The following is a 16343-nucleotide window of genomic DNA, read 5'->3' as shown; positions in this document are numbered from 1 at the left end:
AAGCCTCAGAGATTTTAACGGAAGATATTGAACCGTTTTCTTCACCATTATCATCTCTACCCTCCGAATACAATTCAGACTTCGACCTACGGGAAGAAGAGTTTTGTTCTTTTGAACTAAACCCGAGTTTATTTCTTGAGAGACTGTTAACAAGTATGTCCCATATATTGAATGACCCAGTAGTGGCAGGTGTGCCAGATGAAGAAAGACCGATAAAGAAGTCCTGGACGGAGTTCTCTAAAGGTGGTTTGAAAGAATTGGATAAAGATACGTCGAAACGAAGGCTCCCCACGTTCAACCGGCTAGATCCTGGAAATCTACAGGAATGGATGGCGGCTATCCTACAATATGGGAAAGTCAAGGGCTGGAAGTTAGATGAATCTTTTATCATTCTAGCTATGATTCAGATGGAGTTCGAGACCTCTCGACTCCTGGCACATCATTTGCCATCTACGAGAGGCTATAGTTGGGCCGCATTTGAAAAAGAGATGTTTGATTCGTTCCTGTCGATTAGGGATTTAGAAATAGGAGCACTGGAGAATTTAGATCTGTTGAAGGCTAGGTTCTCTGGTATAGGAGAAGAACAGCTACAAAAGCTTACTTCGTTTAATATAGCTCGCAGTCTATAGAGCATGAGAACATACAGTTCAGTCGGTCTACAGAAAATATAAGCCAGTAGCACTTAAAGTCCGACCACAATTGGCTAAGACGCCAGAAGAATTCCAAGTTCTTAGGAATATTACTGGGGATCCGCTTGAAGGGATGCCAGTACTATCGCTGCACCCTCCTGAATTCAGTCCAGGAGAACGGTATACAGAAGAATGTAAGGGAATCATAGAAAAGAATCATAATGAAGGCTTTCTATGGCCTGAAGAAATAAAGTTAGTACACCATCTAATGAAAATTCAAGAGAAAGGATTCGCTTGGAGTGCAGATGAAGGTGGAACCTTTCGTACAGATTTCTTCCCGCCGATTAAGTTTCCAGTGTTGCCTCACAAGCCCTGGGTTGAGCGTAATATCCCTATTCCACCTGGGATTTACGAAGAAGTCTGCCAGATTTTGAAGGACAAAATCGCAGCAGGAGTATACGAACCTACTACGTCGTCGTATCGATCGAAGTGGTTCATGGTACTAAAGAAAGATGGAAAGAGTCTACGGTTGGTTCATTCGTTAGAACCATTGAATGCAGTCACGATTCAGCATTCTGGAATTCCACCTGGAACAGCTGAGATTGCTAGTAGCTTTTCCGGAAGAGCATGTATAGGAATGTTAGACATTTGGGTTGGCTACGATGAAAGGCTTATCGACGAGGAATCGAGAGACTTTACTACATTCCAAACGCCCTTTGGTCCCTATAGATTAGTGAAACTACCTATGGGATGGACTAATTCAGTCCCTTTGTTTCATGAGGATGTAACATACATTCTACGGGAAGAAATTCCTCATGTTACTAGACCATACATTGACAACGTACCTATACAAGGACCTAGTACTAGATATGAGTTGCCTGACGGAGGCTATGAGGTGATTCCTGAGAATCCAGGCATCCGTAGATTCGTTTGGGAGCATCTACAGAACATGAATCGAATAGTTCAGAGGATGAAGTATGCAGGAGGTACCTTTTCAGGTCCAAAGGCTTTCATTTGTTGCGCTGAAGGAATGGTAGTAGGCCATAGAGTGTCCTACGACGGTGAAAAACCTGTAGAGAAGTTTGCAGAGATCATTCTCTCTTGGAATCCGAAAAACTTCAGAAGCAAAACTGATATTCGATCGTTTCTGGAAATCACAGGACAAATGCGCATGTTCATTAAGGACTACACTAAGAAGACAAGACCATTGAATAAGCTCACTGGAGCTTTTGTACTGTTTGAAATGAACAAGGATGCTTGTGAAGCTGTCCGAGAGGTTCAAGATGGAATCCGTGATGCACCCGCGCTACGGCCCATCGATTATAAGAATCTGACGGGTATCACTTTGGCCGTAGATTTGTCTTGGCAAGGTGTAGGCTATTACTTGTACCAAGTAGACCCCGAAAATCCGAAAATGAAGTTCTACAATTACTTTGGGTCTATAACGTTCAATGAGAGAGAAGCACGCTTCTCACAACCGAAAAGAGAACTCTACGGGTTACTTATGGCGCTACGGGCGTCAAAGTATCAAACTTTTGGATGTAGACCGTTAACTGTAGAAATGGATGCCAGCTATATCAAAGGAATGTTGAACAATCTGGATAGTGCTCCGAATGCTAGCATTAACCGGTGGATTGAAGAGATCAGACTCTATCATTTTGAACTAGTTCATATTAAAGGACTTGTACATGGTCTGGATGGACTTTCAAGGCCTCCTCCTGGTGGGATATCTATGCCTAGACCAGAAGGATGGGAAGAATTCCTGGTCGACGATGACAGTCAGCCAGTAAAGTTTCAGATGGGAGATGGAATCGAGGATGAACCTTTTGACATTGATACATTCAAGGATGATATAGATCCGCGGTCAGGTTATTTAGTTTCATTAGCTGAGAAAGAACCAAAGTTGGCTACATCTGTCTTTTGCTATTTAGAAGACTTATGGTCTGCTGTAGATGAAGCAAATTTTGTAGATAAGATAAGAAATTGGGTGCTACGGAAACCTCCTGACTATGTTTCAACATTTTTGAAGCAAGTACCAGTGGTTCTGCCCGCCGTAGATGACAATTGGAACGATTCTCATCCATATAGACCTATACATGAATATACGAATGAGATTAAAAAATTCGATGAGAAAGTTCCGCAAATTGAAGAGTGGCTTTTAGATCCTGAAGCAGATTTTGTACGCGAGTTGCCTAAAAACGAAATGAACAGTTTCATTACATTGGGATCAAAATTCTTTCTAGACCCCAATGGGAGACTGTACAAACGATCTACGGATGGTTCTACACAACATAGGTTGTATGTAGTTCCTGATAAGAGGATGTGGATGCTCGTAGCAAGTCACGATCATCTGGGACATAAAGGAATGTTTGTGACTAAGTCAATCATGGAGAAACGATTTTGGTGGCCGCATATGGACAAGGACATAGATTGGTTTGTCCATAGCTGTCAAGAATGCCAGGATCGAAGACTCAATCTTTTGAGAATACCACCAGTGGTTACTCACACTCCGTCGCTGTTCCAAGTGATCCATGTAGATGTTTTGAGTATGACTCCCGCTAGCAACAGTTGCAAACTGATTGTTCACGGACGATGTGCACTATCGAGATGGTCTGAAGCAAGGGCTATTCAAAGTGATACAGCCAGGATACTCGCAGAGTGGTTCTTTGATGATATTATTAGTAGATGGGGTTGTCCCAAGGAGGTTGTTACGGATAATGCACCACAAATGATTGCTATGGCAAGGTGGCTTACAGACAAATATGGTGTCCGTAGCATTAAGATTTCACCATACAATTCTCAAGCAAACAGAAAGATTGAGAGAGCGCATTTCGATCTACGGAGCGCGCTTTCGAAAGCTGTAGCTGGAGACCTTGCGAAATGGTACTGGTTTTTGAAGCATATTTTATGGGCGGATAGAGTAACAACTAGGAAAGACCTAGGTTGCTCCCCCCACTTCTTTGTTACCGGTGCAGAACCTATACTACCGCTTGATATTGTGGAATCTACGTGGCTAGTAAAGCTACCCAATAGGTTTCTATCACGAGAAGAGTTGATTGGCTTTCGAGTGCAAGCTCTAGCTAAACATAGAACGCATGTAACAGCTATGTGAGATAGAATTACAGAAGAAAAGCATAGACACTTGATCAAGTATGAACGGGAATATATACATACTATAAAACCCTTAAACTTTGAACCCGGAGACTTGGTTCAAGTACGGAATACAGCTATTGAAAAGAACTTGGATAGGAAAATGTTCCCTAGATACTTTGGGCCTTGCATAGACACTTGATCAAGTATGAACGGGAATATATACATACTATAAAACCCTTAAACTTTGAACCCGGAGACTTGGTTCAAGTACGGAATACAGCTATTGAAAAGAACTTGGATAGGAAAATGTTCCCTAGATACTTTGGGCCTTGCGTAGTCATTCGACGTACTAAAGGTGGCTCTTATATCTTAGTGGAAATGGATGGAACATTGCTACGGGGAAAATACGGAGCCTTTCGCATCCTACCTCACGCAGCGCAATACCACATTGACCTTCCTACAGAAATAAAGGATTTAATTCAGCTATCTAAAGATGAGTTAGAAGCCATGGCTAACAAAGATGAACCAACTGAGTACGAACTTGGAGTGGACTACATCTTTGACAGGGTTCAAAACTTGAGGCTGAATGGTAATGCCTCAGCTACGGCAGAAAATGATAATGGAATTGAGCTACCTAGCGAATCTGAGGATCCAATGGACAATCCAGTAAGAGTTACTAGGTCTGCTAAGAAGAAAGTTAGATTCTCTCAGATCTGACTGAACATATGAAACCGAAAAATCCAGTTAGATTCTAATAAAATCTAACTAGTGCACAAGTATACGAAATGACAGTAATATGAAAGGAGCGGACACCGTTTATCGCTACAGCCAGCCGTTGTTATAGAGTGATCTACGGAAAGATACACTACTGAATAGACTCCATGGGAGCACCTGCATCCACCTCAGTAGGCTGGTTTGTAGACCCCTCCTGTGCTGAAGTCGACGTAGCTGACTGTTCGACGGAAAGGGCGAGGTGGGAAAGGACTAGCTGATTTGCCTCAACAAGTTTTTTCTGGGCTGCCTGGTATGCTGCTCCTTGGTGAAGGATCGAAAAGGCCGATGCATTGACCTCCATATGGAGGAGGGTCTGAATGGCGGCGAGGTCGGACGCAGAAAGGGAGTCCATACCAAAATGGGCCGGCATGCTGGCTATGACCTTGAGTACAGAGAGATGTGTAGACTCTCTGCATTTCTTCTCCTCTGTCCAACAAGTTGTCATAAGTGATGCTACGGCCACGAATAAAGAGAGGACGGTCCCAAGGTGGACACTCACCCTCAGATTTGGGCATAAGGTCTATGCCTGCCTTATCAATACGAGCCTTCTTAGCAGGCTTTGCTTCGATCTACAGAAAGATTAAAAATGATTTATATGAAACGAATAACGCGATCTATGGACCTTTTTCTTCTTGGAAATGCGAATTTTCATAGGATCCTTCCCTTTAGTGGCGTCCTTCATCTTGAAGTCGTCATTCTGGTAAAAGGATTGAGCCGTAGATAGGTTTAGAATGAACTGGAGGGCTTACTTTAATGTTTGCTTCTTCAGTATCAGAGATTTCAATAGTAGCTTCGTTGCAAGAAGAGCTAGCTCCCTACGGCAAAGTCAATATCGAAAATTAGAAAGATTAATAAAATAAGAGCTTACATTCTTGCGCTTGATAGCAGATGCCTTGTTGCGCACAGCGCACATCTCGACGTAGAAGGATTTGGCCTTTGCAAAGTTAACGCTCTTATCGAGGGAGAACTGCTCGATGTCGGCGGTGACCATCTCGACGACGTTGCAATAAAGATCGAATGCGACATCGTCTTTGGCAGACTGGTAGCTTTGGAGCTTGGTCTGAACCTACGGCAGAAGCATTACAATGAAACAGATAGAAGAGTGGTGCTGAACGTACCACAACGTCGAGAAGCTGTTTGGTGAACAGCTCGGTGGACAGCTTGTTAGCGTAGGGACACAACTGGCTGACTTGTTCAATAATCGGAGCAGCATGTTCAACCCAGATTTTAATGGGAACAAATTCGCTACGAGTGGACATTTTAAAGATGATATGAGAATGTAAGAGTTGAGAACTGATTACTAAGAATGCTGTTTGAGCTGGGTAGTGAAGAATTGGCTGTCTATGGTCAACCTTTTATACCCTTTGCGCTCTACTATCCAGCCGTAGATGACTTTCTCTACCTTAAAAGGACTCCCGGATCCAACATCTAGTCAACAGGAGTTGACTGCTCATTTGTTTGGGGGAGAGGTACCTTAGGTTCCTGAAAATTTGACTGTAGATTCAAGTTTTGCGATTTGAACACCTACATGAACATACGGGTGTACCTACGGATCCTGAAAAGATAACCATCGCTTAAGAAAAACTTATAAGCGAGAACCTACATGAGAGATGCATAGCAATTAGAATGATAAATCAATGTGCTATGGATAGATTCATCTAACTCCGAGCATAGAGATACATGGGCACGCCTGTCAATACTCTAACTTAAACAGTGGAGTTAAGTCAAACTCATTTGAACTCAGTTCATGCGTGGTACAAATCAAACAAGTTTTGATTTACTACAAGATATGAAATAAAATACAAAAGAGGATTTTAGGCGCCGTAGCGTGTGCCAAAAATAAAAAGGGATACAAGATAAGAGGGCTAGAAGCCCAGTACAAGAATCAAGAGAAGCTACAGTAACTGTAAGCTATTGATACAAGACAGGACAACAAGAAATGACTACAAAAATATATGAAGTTTGAGTTCACTGAGATACACCAAGTCCAAAAGAAGAAAGACTACACTCTAATGAAGAGTTAGGATCAACTTTTAAGACAAGGGATTCAACTTACCATTTACGAAACAGTGGATGACCAAATGCCTTTTTGTAGAGTTATTGATAGACTTTACACGGAGGTTTACTAGTTTTTGGGTTGATTTGGTGTTGGTGCTACTCCCGTAGCTCTGATATTAGGTTGACTCTTGAGTGGTATACTTCACCCATTAATGACTTAGTTGACTATGCTACAAGGTTCTTTTTGCACTTTAAACAGTGCTACGGAGCGATATTTATCGTATTAAGAACTAGAGTGAGCCCGAATTGCTAGTTAAAGCTAGTGCCGCTAGTAGAATGTGTCATAGGTGCAGCTAGACCAGTTAGAGAGAGCCGTAGATTGTGTCAGAAAACTGTATGACCATTCGAAACCTGTAGAACACTATGAGCAGAGGACTTAAGCGGTACTAAAATCAATAGATTTGGGTCAGATGGGCACAAGTGGGTGTGGAAGGAGAAGGATGATCCACTGTTAGAGAAGGAGGTTGAAGGTACAGTCAAGTTTGGAGGAGGAAATATCATGGTTTGGAGATGTATGGGGTGGAATGGAGTGGGGGAAATGGTAGAGGTGGAAGGGAGGATGGATGCACAGCAGTATGTGGACTTAATCTCTAAATATAATGCACTGTAGCTATGAATCCATGTGAAATCTTATTGCTAGGGACCGTTACATGTGCAGAATCTTGTCTACGGAGCTTTTCCATATTCGAATCATATGTTTTGGACCAGTCTGGACCATCCTTCATTCTTGTTTCAGCATGTAGAATGGACCTACATAGGTGTACCATGCGGTATTTCCTGCCTATGGACCTTATCCTGCATTTCGATGTTATCAAATCATATAGACTTTGTGTGTCCAAGTAGTTCCAGCATATGGATCCAGAGTTCTGAACTGCCGTAGCACATGAACAGCGCAGACTCCGAGATCCGTTGTTCATTTCTGCCTGGTTCCTAGGTACTCTATCTGTGATCTGTGATCTGTATCATGTCTTTTTGTCTTTTCCTCAGATTGGGACTTGATCTATGGTTATATCAAATTTCTCCTAGTCTGTGTGGTCCTATGTCCGATTTCTTGTCAACTAAATCCCCCGTAGAAGTAGGTACTCCTAGTATGAAGGTCTTTAGACTTTGTTAAGTTCTGCTATGAACGGTTCTGTGAAGACTACAAGTCTTCTAATAGTACAATCCCTTGATATACCAATGCATAGTAGAATGTAGAGAGTAGAACTTGGTGAATTACTGCTTAAGTCCTCTGCTCATAGTGTTCTACAGGTTTCAAACGGTCATACAGTTTTCTGACACAATCTACGGCTCTCTCTAACTGGTCTAGCTGTGCCAGTTCTTAATACAATAAATATTGCTCCATAGCACTGTTTAAAGTGCAAAAAGAACCTTGTAGCATGGTCAACTAAGTTGCATTATTGCAGACTAAGCCAGACTTACTTTCAAGACGAAAGGGCCATGAGAGGGGGGAAAATGATAACAGAGACATCGTCCTCTTAAAACCTGAATTCCTTTGCGCCATTCACGCTATGAGTACCGAAGGTACTCCTGGGGATCACTTCCTGGAAGAAATCAAGAGACACAAGGCAAAATGGGAAGCCAAGGTCTTGGAAATGGGAGAAAACAAGGGCAACATCGAGAACCACAGGGACTGCTTGACCAAGGACAACCTGCTTTATGTACCCCCTGAAAAGAGCTTGCAGCACAAGATTATTCGGTTTCATCATGACGCCTACTTTGTGGGACACCCAGACCAGGCAAAAACCACTGAACTTATACTACAATATTATTGGTGGCCCACAATCTATCGGGATGTCAAAGCATACGCTAGGGGATGTCCTACCTGCCAGAGAACGAAAACCTTCCCTGGTAAACCGCGAGGACTTTTAAGCCCCAACATCGTACCCAGTCAATTATGGCAGTATATATCCTGCAACTTGATCACCAAACTCCTGGAAGCTCATGGGTATACCGCCATACTGGTAGTGGTTGATCAACTTAGTAAGAGAGTATGTGCCGTACCCACCCATGATGAAGTTGATAGCAAAGGAATCGCAAAGCTCTTCCTTGATCAGGTTTGGAGAGATTTCAGCCTCCCAGAATGGGTGATCAGTGATTGGGGTACGGTGTTTATCTCCAAGTTCCTAAAGGCGCTGTACAACATCTTTGATATCAAGATGAATGTATCCATAGCATATCACCCACAAACAGATGGCCAAACAGAGTCTGTCAACATGGAAATCAAACAATATCTGCGGGTCTTTTGTAATTGGAGACAAGACGATTGGGACGAGTAGATTCCTATGGCTGAATTCTGTTACAATGACCACGCCCATAGTTTGACCGGGTACTCCCCGTTCTACCTGACATGCAGCTTCCACCCCTGGAAAGCAACTGAACCGTTTACAAAGACGAACAACAAAACGGCAGAAGAGTTCTTTGCCAGACTTAATCGAGCACGCGATGCTCAAGCATGCCTTCATCGCAGCACAGAACTCATGAAGGAGTACTATGACACAGCAGAGGACTATAAACCTGGAGACTTAGTCTACTGACCTATTTCAGTCAATCCGGAAGGTCACAGGTCACAGCCACTCAAATTTGCGAAATTTTTCGGATGGTCACAGGTCACAGGGGGCTTGTCCGAAACCAAAAAAGTGTGACCAAACTTTTTTCTTTCTGACCGAATTCTGGCCTGTAAGAGTTTCCAGTTTGGTTAAATACAATTGAGTACAAACTACAGTGAAAATATCATTCGAGAAGCATCGAAACCAGTCACAGCTCAAAGGGAGTTCCCACACTTGGCATCTCTTCTTCATCAACTGTCATGACAACGCAAAGGAGCTCTTAGAACCGCTTTGGTGCGTTCTTTTTACCTTCCCTTCCTTTTTGCGACTGATTCTTGGTCTCGGTCCTGGTTTGCGAGGCTAGACCAACAATCTCTGAATCCATCCCATTCTCGGCATTCAAGCTCAAGTCCTGGTCTTGGTCATTCGCGTGCCTCCACCAACCGGTATACAACCGATTGGGCTTTCTTTCTCGCCGGCTCTTTCTCTGTGCATCTGTTGCCAAGACTTCTGCAAGTTCAGGTAGATTGCCCTCGGCTTCGGCACAGGATGAAAGCCCCGCCTGTAGTGTGCGTTCAGTATAACAGTGGTTTCTCCCGGGTTTCTTCATGACATGCGCGGTCAAGTCTGCCATAAGTACGTCGCTGTCATCAAGTCCTCCTTCGTCGTTGAGTTCCGTTGCCTCAATATCCTCTGTTAGCTTCTCGTCAGTGGCTGGGCACAGTTCGTCTGTTGTCATTGTGTTGAGTTCTCACCAGAACTCTGGCTGGGTATGTTTTATGTTTCTAAGATTCTCGCGGGCTGTGAATGACGTAAGACTTTTGTAGGAGAGATTTAGGCACCCTGCGGAACACATTTCAAATGCCTGGAAGTCAAGTCAGCTCCGTATCTACTACATGATTTTGGTACGAGACCCACCCTTTGAACTAACACAGTTTTCTGGATTGCTGAGTACGCGTTCCAAAGCCATCCAACGCTTGCATCACGCATAGGTCCAATAGAGGTGTCGAGGGACATGTCTTTGCCATGTTTCATCTGCGACAGCAAGTTGTCGACGAGCCATGCATGGTAAGAAATTTTCAACAACTGTTTGAATATGCGGTTGACCACAACATCTAGGGGTTGCGCAACGCTTGTGCATTTAGCCGGCACAAAGTTGATCAAGATAGTTGGGTGAGTTGCTCGCATCCAGCCACGAAATGCTTTTGACCGATGTATGGACCAGACGTCAATTAGCCACAAAGATTTCTGAGTGGGAGGAAGGCCCAGCTCTTTCTTTTGGCGCTCGAAATACGGTGCGAGGATTTTGTCAACAAATCGCCGCATGGTGTTCTGATTTGACCAGTGATTCGATTTAACTCCCGATGGAACAAAATCGAAGCCAGCAGTGATACAGTCACCGTAATTTGGTGCCGCAGGTGAAGGGCATACACGGGCAGTCTCGCTGCCAAACACGCATTGGATAGGAAGCACGTAACCGTCGGCCGAGATTGATAGTAGGGCTGTGAACACCCGTTTTTCCTCCAGGCCAATAAGGGACACTTGCTTTTCTCCTCGTGGTGCCCATGTGAGTTTTGAGCCAGGGTTATAGACAATGGGAGTCTGGTCAGAATTGACAAACAACTCAATGGGTATGTCTTCCTCTTTGATTATGAAGACTTTTCGGTAACATGAGTCCTCACAGAGCTTTTCCCAGTCATCAGGCAACTTGTGTGCTGCCTTCGTTCCTTTTCGCTCCAACCAAGCCATCGTATCCCGGAGAAATTGACAACAGTATGACTCTGACACTCGAAAGACAGACTTGTCTTTGAACTCCTTCAGGAATAGCAAGGGTTCTTCATACTCGATAATGGCCACAATGATTGCTCGTACGGAGATGAGCGAAAGTGGTGCACCCGCTTCACGAAGTCCTGTGAGCTGGCTTTGAATTTTCTCAACGAGTTGTGGGTAAGGTGTCTGTACTTGCATGAGTACAAAACCTCTAAATATCTCAACAAACATACCAGAATACCCTTGCTGCCACCATTGCTATGGCCCGGCATATTTCCCCGCTCAGCGCGCTTCAAGACTGAGTCCTTCCATTTTGGTTCGAGACCTGACCGGTCAATCCAGTCAGAAACTGTGCTAGTACTGAGCTGCCCAAAAGTTCGTGCATCTCGTTTTTTCAACTCTCACACGATCTCAGTAGGACTCATCCCTGTCTTTTTCGCCACAGTCTTGATCTGGGTCCAACAGAATGGTGTCAACCAATTCACATATCTTGCAGGGCGCTTTTCGTGAACCGGGTTCTCCAATAGTTTACGACCAGCAGCCTTCCTCGTTTTCGATTTTATCTTCTCGGCAATGGCCCACGCTGGTCGTGACTCTTCCGCAACGTCAAATGCCTCTGTAATATCATGAAGGTCCATGGTCTATAAGTATATGAGTGTTTGGTCCTCGTTGAGAAGTTGGACACAGACTTTTTGTCTCTTGGGCAGCTGACCATCCTCATCTCTTATACCCTGGACAATCTCTTGTTTTCGTTTTCGTGCTCGACTTTTCTGCTTCCGCAGTCGATTCTGTTCTCGCTTTTCCTCTTCCATCCTCATTTTCCAGCGCTCTGCTTTCATCATCGCAGCCTCAAATCGCTCATTGTCAGCTTCAGCCTCGCGCTTCAAACGGTCCTCATGTTCCTCCTTCGTCTCTCTTTTGAAGTAACGGAGCAGTCCCTCAGCCTTTGATCTTTTTGGAGATTGGTCAAGATTGGACTCGGTGTCGACAACCTTCCTTTTACAAGCCTCGTCACCAGTGATGGATCCGTTGCCATCATTGTTGGATTCAGATTCAGATGAGTAGTGAACTAGTGGATTGCTGGATTGTGGTGGTGAGTTTGGCAAGACGGAGAACGGAAATTCTGGAAGATCTTGGTCATCACAACTCGGCTTGTTGTTGTTGTCAATATTCTCGTTCAGTGGTGAAGATTCAGATGGGAATCTAAACGGGAACTGACACTCCAATGATTCATTGTGGAAGTCCTGTTTATTCACGTAAGTTCCGAAGCTCATTTACAGTAGCAGGTCAATAGCTACCTTTGCCTGATGCCGCTCAATCACCCTCAACAGAATATTCAATCGTTCATCGGCAACCTTCTTGGCATCAAGTAATGGATATTTGGCCGGATTGAGATGATGTCCAAGAGCATTGACAGCAAGAATTCCGCAAGAGAATCCGTCACGCTGTACCGTGCTCTTCATTGTCTCCCATTTGAATATCCTGCTCATATGCTGATATACCCACCAGCTGTACGTATCCTTCAAAACCTGATTCATCTTCCGCCCTAACGAACATCCATAATAGAATTTCTGTTGTCGAAAATCAACCACAAGCCCTACCCAGTGGTAACCACTGACATTTGCCACTGTTGCCAAGCACTTTCTCATCCCCGTCGCAAGGTCCTGTGCCTGATTCCGAAGCCAAGCCTCGTGTTTATCATTCACATATTGGTCAGGTGTCGAGTAGGCACTCCTCACGGCCTGAGCATGAAAGCTGTCAACTAATAAGGTGTCGGAGGAAGCGGTGAGGCCCAGTTCGTTCTGCATAAGTTCAATCATCTGATTTTCATGAATTGTCCCCAGCCATTCTGTCGTACAGTAATCTCCGAGTCGATGGATTGCATCATAGTCAGAGAATCCTCTGATGTCCCCTGTCCACACGACAGATTTGAGTGCTGTTTCCGCTTTACGTATCAAGCAAAGACTTGGTTCGGATTGGCATGTCTGTCTGCGCTGCTCCAGAGTGTTGAATATGCCATTCCACTTTCGCTTGACTTCGTGTAGTTTGATCTGACATTGCCAGAATGTGACAAGCCACAGAGGGTAGAACTTACCACTCTGGAGTAGACTGTGTGGGCAAGTGACAGTGGATATTTTTCAGGTCGAGGGCTTTAGAGATTGTATGAACGACAGATGCATGGGGGATTGGAATTTCCCGTGGATCAAATGTCGTGCAGTTCGGAGGTGCAGCATTCAGAAACCAATGAGTTTCTGTGATGGTTGTTAAATCTTGTTGTATAGGTAGAGGGTATTCGAGGAATTCTGAAATAGAGAGTCGGCTACTTGGAAAAGTTGCGTTCCGAACCTCGAGTGGTATGGTTGGGACCATGTTGAAGATGAAAGACAACCTTCCAGTATCAGATAAAAGTAGCCTGCAAGCTCCACATATCTCGCCCTATTATCTACCACTAATGTAAAACAATACTGATACTCAGGGTATAAGTTCCATTGTCTGTCCGAAAATTTTGGTTTGGTCACGGGCAGGTGGCTGTTGATCCGGATTCTCAAATTCGGATGAGGGGGTCACACGTCACACCCCCATCCGGATTGACTGAAATAGGTCAGTATCTTGAAGGAAAAAATGTTAGAACAGAACGATCATCGGTGAAGCTTGGAGATAGATGTTACGGTCCTTTCAAAATTATCGAGAAAGTTGGTAGTTTGTCCTACAAGTTGAACCTCCCTGTGACATGGAAGCAAGTGCACAATGTCTTTCATACAGTACTCCTCACTGGTCACCGACCTTCTGTCGCTGAGCACCAAGAAGAAGATGTGTCCCGAGAACTGGCGAGTGTTGAGGATGGCAAGGCAGTGTGGGACGTGGAAGAGATATTGGACTCCAAGATGGTGTACAATCATCAAACAAAAGCTTCTGTCTTACACTACCTCATCAAATGGCTCACTTATCCTTTATCAGAATCAACATGAGAACCAATCGACAACTTTGGTGATGGGTGTAAGAAGATGATCGAAAAGTTCCATTGTTCTAATACAAGTGCACCATGATGGATTAACACAATCTTGCCATTTCGACTGCGAGAAAATTACACCAAAAGTACTCGAAAAAGCCAGCCTTGGGTGTACGGTATAACCACAAAGCCTTCCCTTAAGGGGGGGGTAATGTCACGAACTCATTGTACTCATTGTGCTCCTCCATAGTGCTTCACATGTTATCGTGACCCCTTCCATTTTTGCACTTGATCGTTCCGATCTCTGCAATTGCCATCCCTTCAATCCCTTTGACTCCTCACCATTGCCCACTCTGTCTGACTTGCGATCACCGTAGACCATCGTAGATAGGGAGGCTCCTACCTCCTCGACCCCTTACTTCTTAAGTAGTGTAGTATATAAATACTCCAAGTGTACTGTAGAACTTCACTCTTGTCTGGTCAATCCTGTCATTCTTTTTCCCTTTGATTGTCAGCTCGCCTCACTCAAGGATCGACTCCTGACAGGGGGATACTGTTACATCTGTGCTGGACCAATACAGTCCGACCAGATTATGATCAACTCCACTCCATTCTTACTTACTCCACTTACCTTAATCTCTGTAGTTCCCTTACAGCCTAATTATCAGCTTGGGAGTTGACGGTCTGAATGGAGATCCGGCAACTGGTCCAACTCAGACCATAGATATTTCCATCCGATATAAGATGTACGACTTAGTAGATACTTCTTTCAGAATTAAACTCGACTCTGGTTTCCCAGTGACCTGGTCTAAGGCAGCTCAACTCAGGAAGCCATTGTCCAATAACTTTGGCTACTGTCAAGACTCTGTCATTCTCCTCCCTTGTCACTCTTCAACACTTCCCGCTCAACTCCATTCTCTTCCTCTTCTGCATCTTAGATTGTTCCTCTTCTACATCAGTAAACATACAGTGCCGGCTTGTCCGGCTTTTTTCGGCTTTTTCCCCACCAAAAATACGGGAAAGCCGACAAGCCGCAATCTATGTCCCTTTGGGGACAAGTCGGTTCCGAGTGTGCACATCAAATAGAAGTAAATAGAATTAGAAAGAGTAATTACGGCTTTTTATATCTATATATAGTTAAAAACGTAACAAAAAGTGTCTTGCGACTTGCCTGCCATCAAAAAAGCCGAAAAAAGCCTAAAAAGGGCAAAAAGCATTATGTCATTTTGCTGATGTAGTATGTCTTCAGTACATATCTTATCTCTATCATATCTGTCTATCTCAGTTCCACTCAGTTCTGGTTCATTTTGCATGTCTTTAACAAAGAGTAGAACTTTGTCTAAGTACTCTGCTCATAGTGTTTCGAACAGTCATACAGTTTTCCGACACAATCTATGGCTCTCTAGCTGATCTAGCTGCACCTACAGCACATCCTACTAGCAGCACTAGCTTTAACTAGCAATTTGGCCTCACTCTAGTTCTTAATACAATAAATATCGCTCCATAGCACTGTTTAGAGTGCAAAAAGAACCTTGTAGCATAGTTCAACTAAGTTGCATTATTGGGATGACCAATATCAGTATATTCAGTCTACCTGGCAAAATGAGCACTGTGTCAGGAGGGTGAACCGCCTATGCGTATGCTGGGCCTCGAGCCCTGACACTGAGGATAGCATACGCCTAAAACAACCCAACACCCACATAGGGCGTACTCCGAGGGGTACCAACCCCCGGTACTCCGACATACTATGAGATCATACTCCAGACTAATGCTGGCGGACCATCCTATGAGCCTATCAGCAATAGAGGATGACAAGAGCTGGCAACCAAGGAGAATGAATAATGATGATGTCCGATACCATGAATATCCATGAACCGTGCAGTGAGCCGTATGACAAACCGTACTCCTATAGTGAGAGTAAACCTTCGGCAATGAGAGCGTCCTGTGACGAGGACCATATCCTCACGAGCCGGTACTCCAATGACGACTAGAGCATATGATAGACAGTACCCAACGTACACCAATGTAGTGTACCACATACCTAATCCATGTGTACCCCATCCTGTACTCTAACACAAGAGAAGGGACTCTAGGACAAGTCCCGACCACAATTGGACGGTGAGTCCCCTAATAAAGGCAACCTGGATGATGTTGAGCGACAGAGTGAATGGGGCAGAGGCGAAAGGTAAGGATAGGAAAGGATAAAAGAGGACAAAGGAGATCAAATTCTAGGGAAATATCTACCATTAAGTACTCCTTATATACCTATATAATAGAAAGGGTTGTACTCCTATACTGATGACCCCTTCTCTAAGATTAGGAGTACTCTCCTATGAATCAACCCATTTCACATGATATTTCCCTTGATTGTACACCGAGTCCAACTGCAGTTGACTCTATAGGCAGAAAATTTGACAGTAGGTACTACCCCTGGTTCAGTTCATGACACACTGATTTCCACTGCCATGAACTGAACCAGAAGTAGTACCTACTGCCGACTTTCCCTCCTATATGGTCAAC

General features: G+C 44.1%; 2 protein-coding genes across 2 annotated transcripts; both read right to left on the bottom strand.

Annotated features, from left to right (window-relative positions):
* Positions 1-9383: 9383 nt before the first annotated feature.
* E1B28_005929 (uncharacterized protein) lies at positions 9384-9842 on the bottom strand (the record flags this gene model as incomplete). The annotated part of the gene is made up of 1 exon (XM_043150532.1): positions 9384-9842. One exon carries the CDS (start codon positions 9840-9842, stop codon positions 9384-9386), a length of 459 nt encoding a protein of 152 aa, XP_043011620.1.
* A 1432-nt stretch (positions 9843-11274) lies between these two features.
* On the bottom strand, positions 11275-12681 carry E1B28_005928 (uncharacterized protein; the record flags this gene model as incomplete). The annotated part of the gene is made up of 3 exons (XM_043150531.1): positions 11275-11514; positions 11563-12117; positions 12172-12681. 3 exons carry the CDS (start codon positions 12679-12681, stop codon positions 11275-11277), a joined length of 1305 nt encoding a protein of 434 aa, XP_043011619.1.
* Positions 12682-16343: the final 3662 nt, after the last annotated feature.

Source organism: Marasmius oreades, chromosome 3 (assembly GCF_018924745.1).
Source record: "Marasmius oreades isolate 03SP1 chromosome 3, whole genome shotgun sequence".
Classification (NCBI taxonomy): Eukaryota; Fungi; Basidiomycota; class Agaricomycetes; order Agaricales; family Marasmiaceae; genus Marasmius; species Marasmius oreades.
Note: the sequence above shows the minus strand (reverse complement) of the source record. Positions and strands in the feature narration are given on the sequence as shown.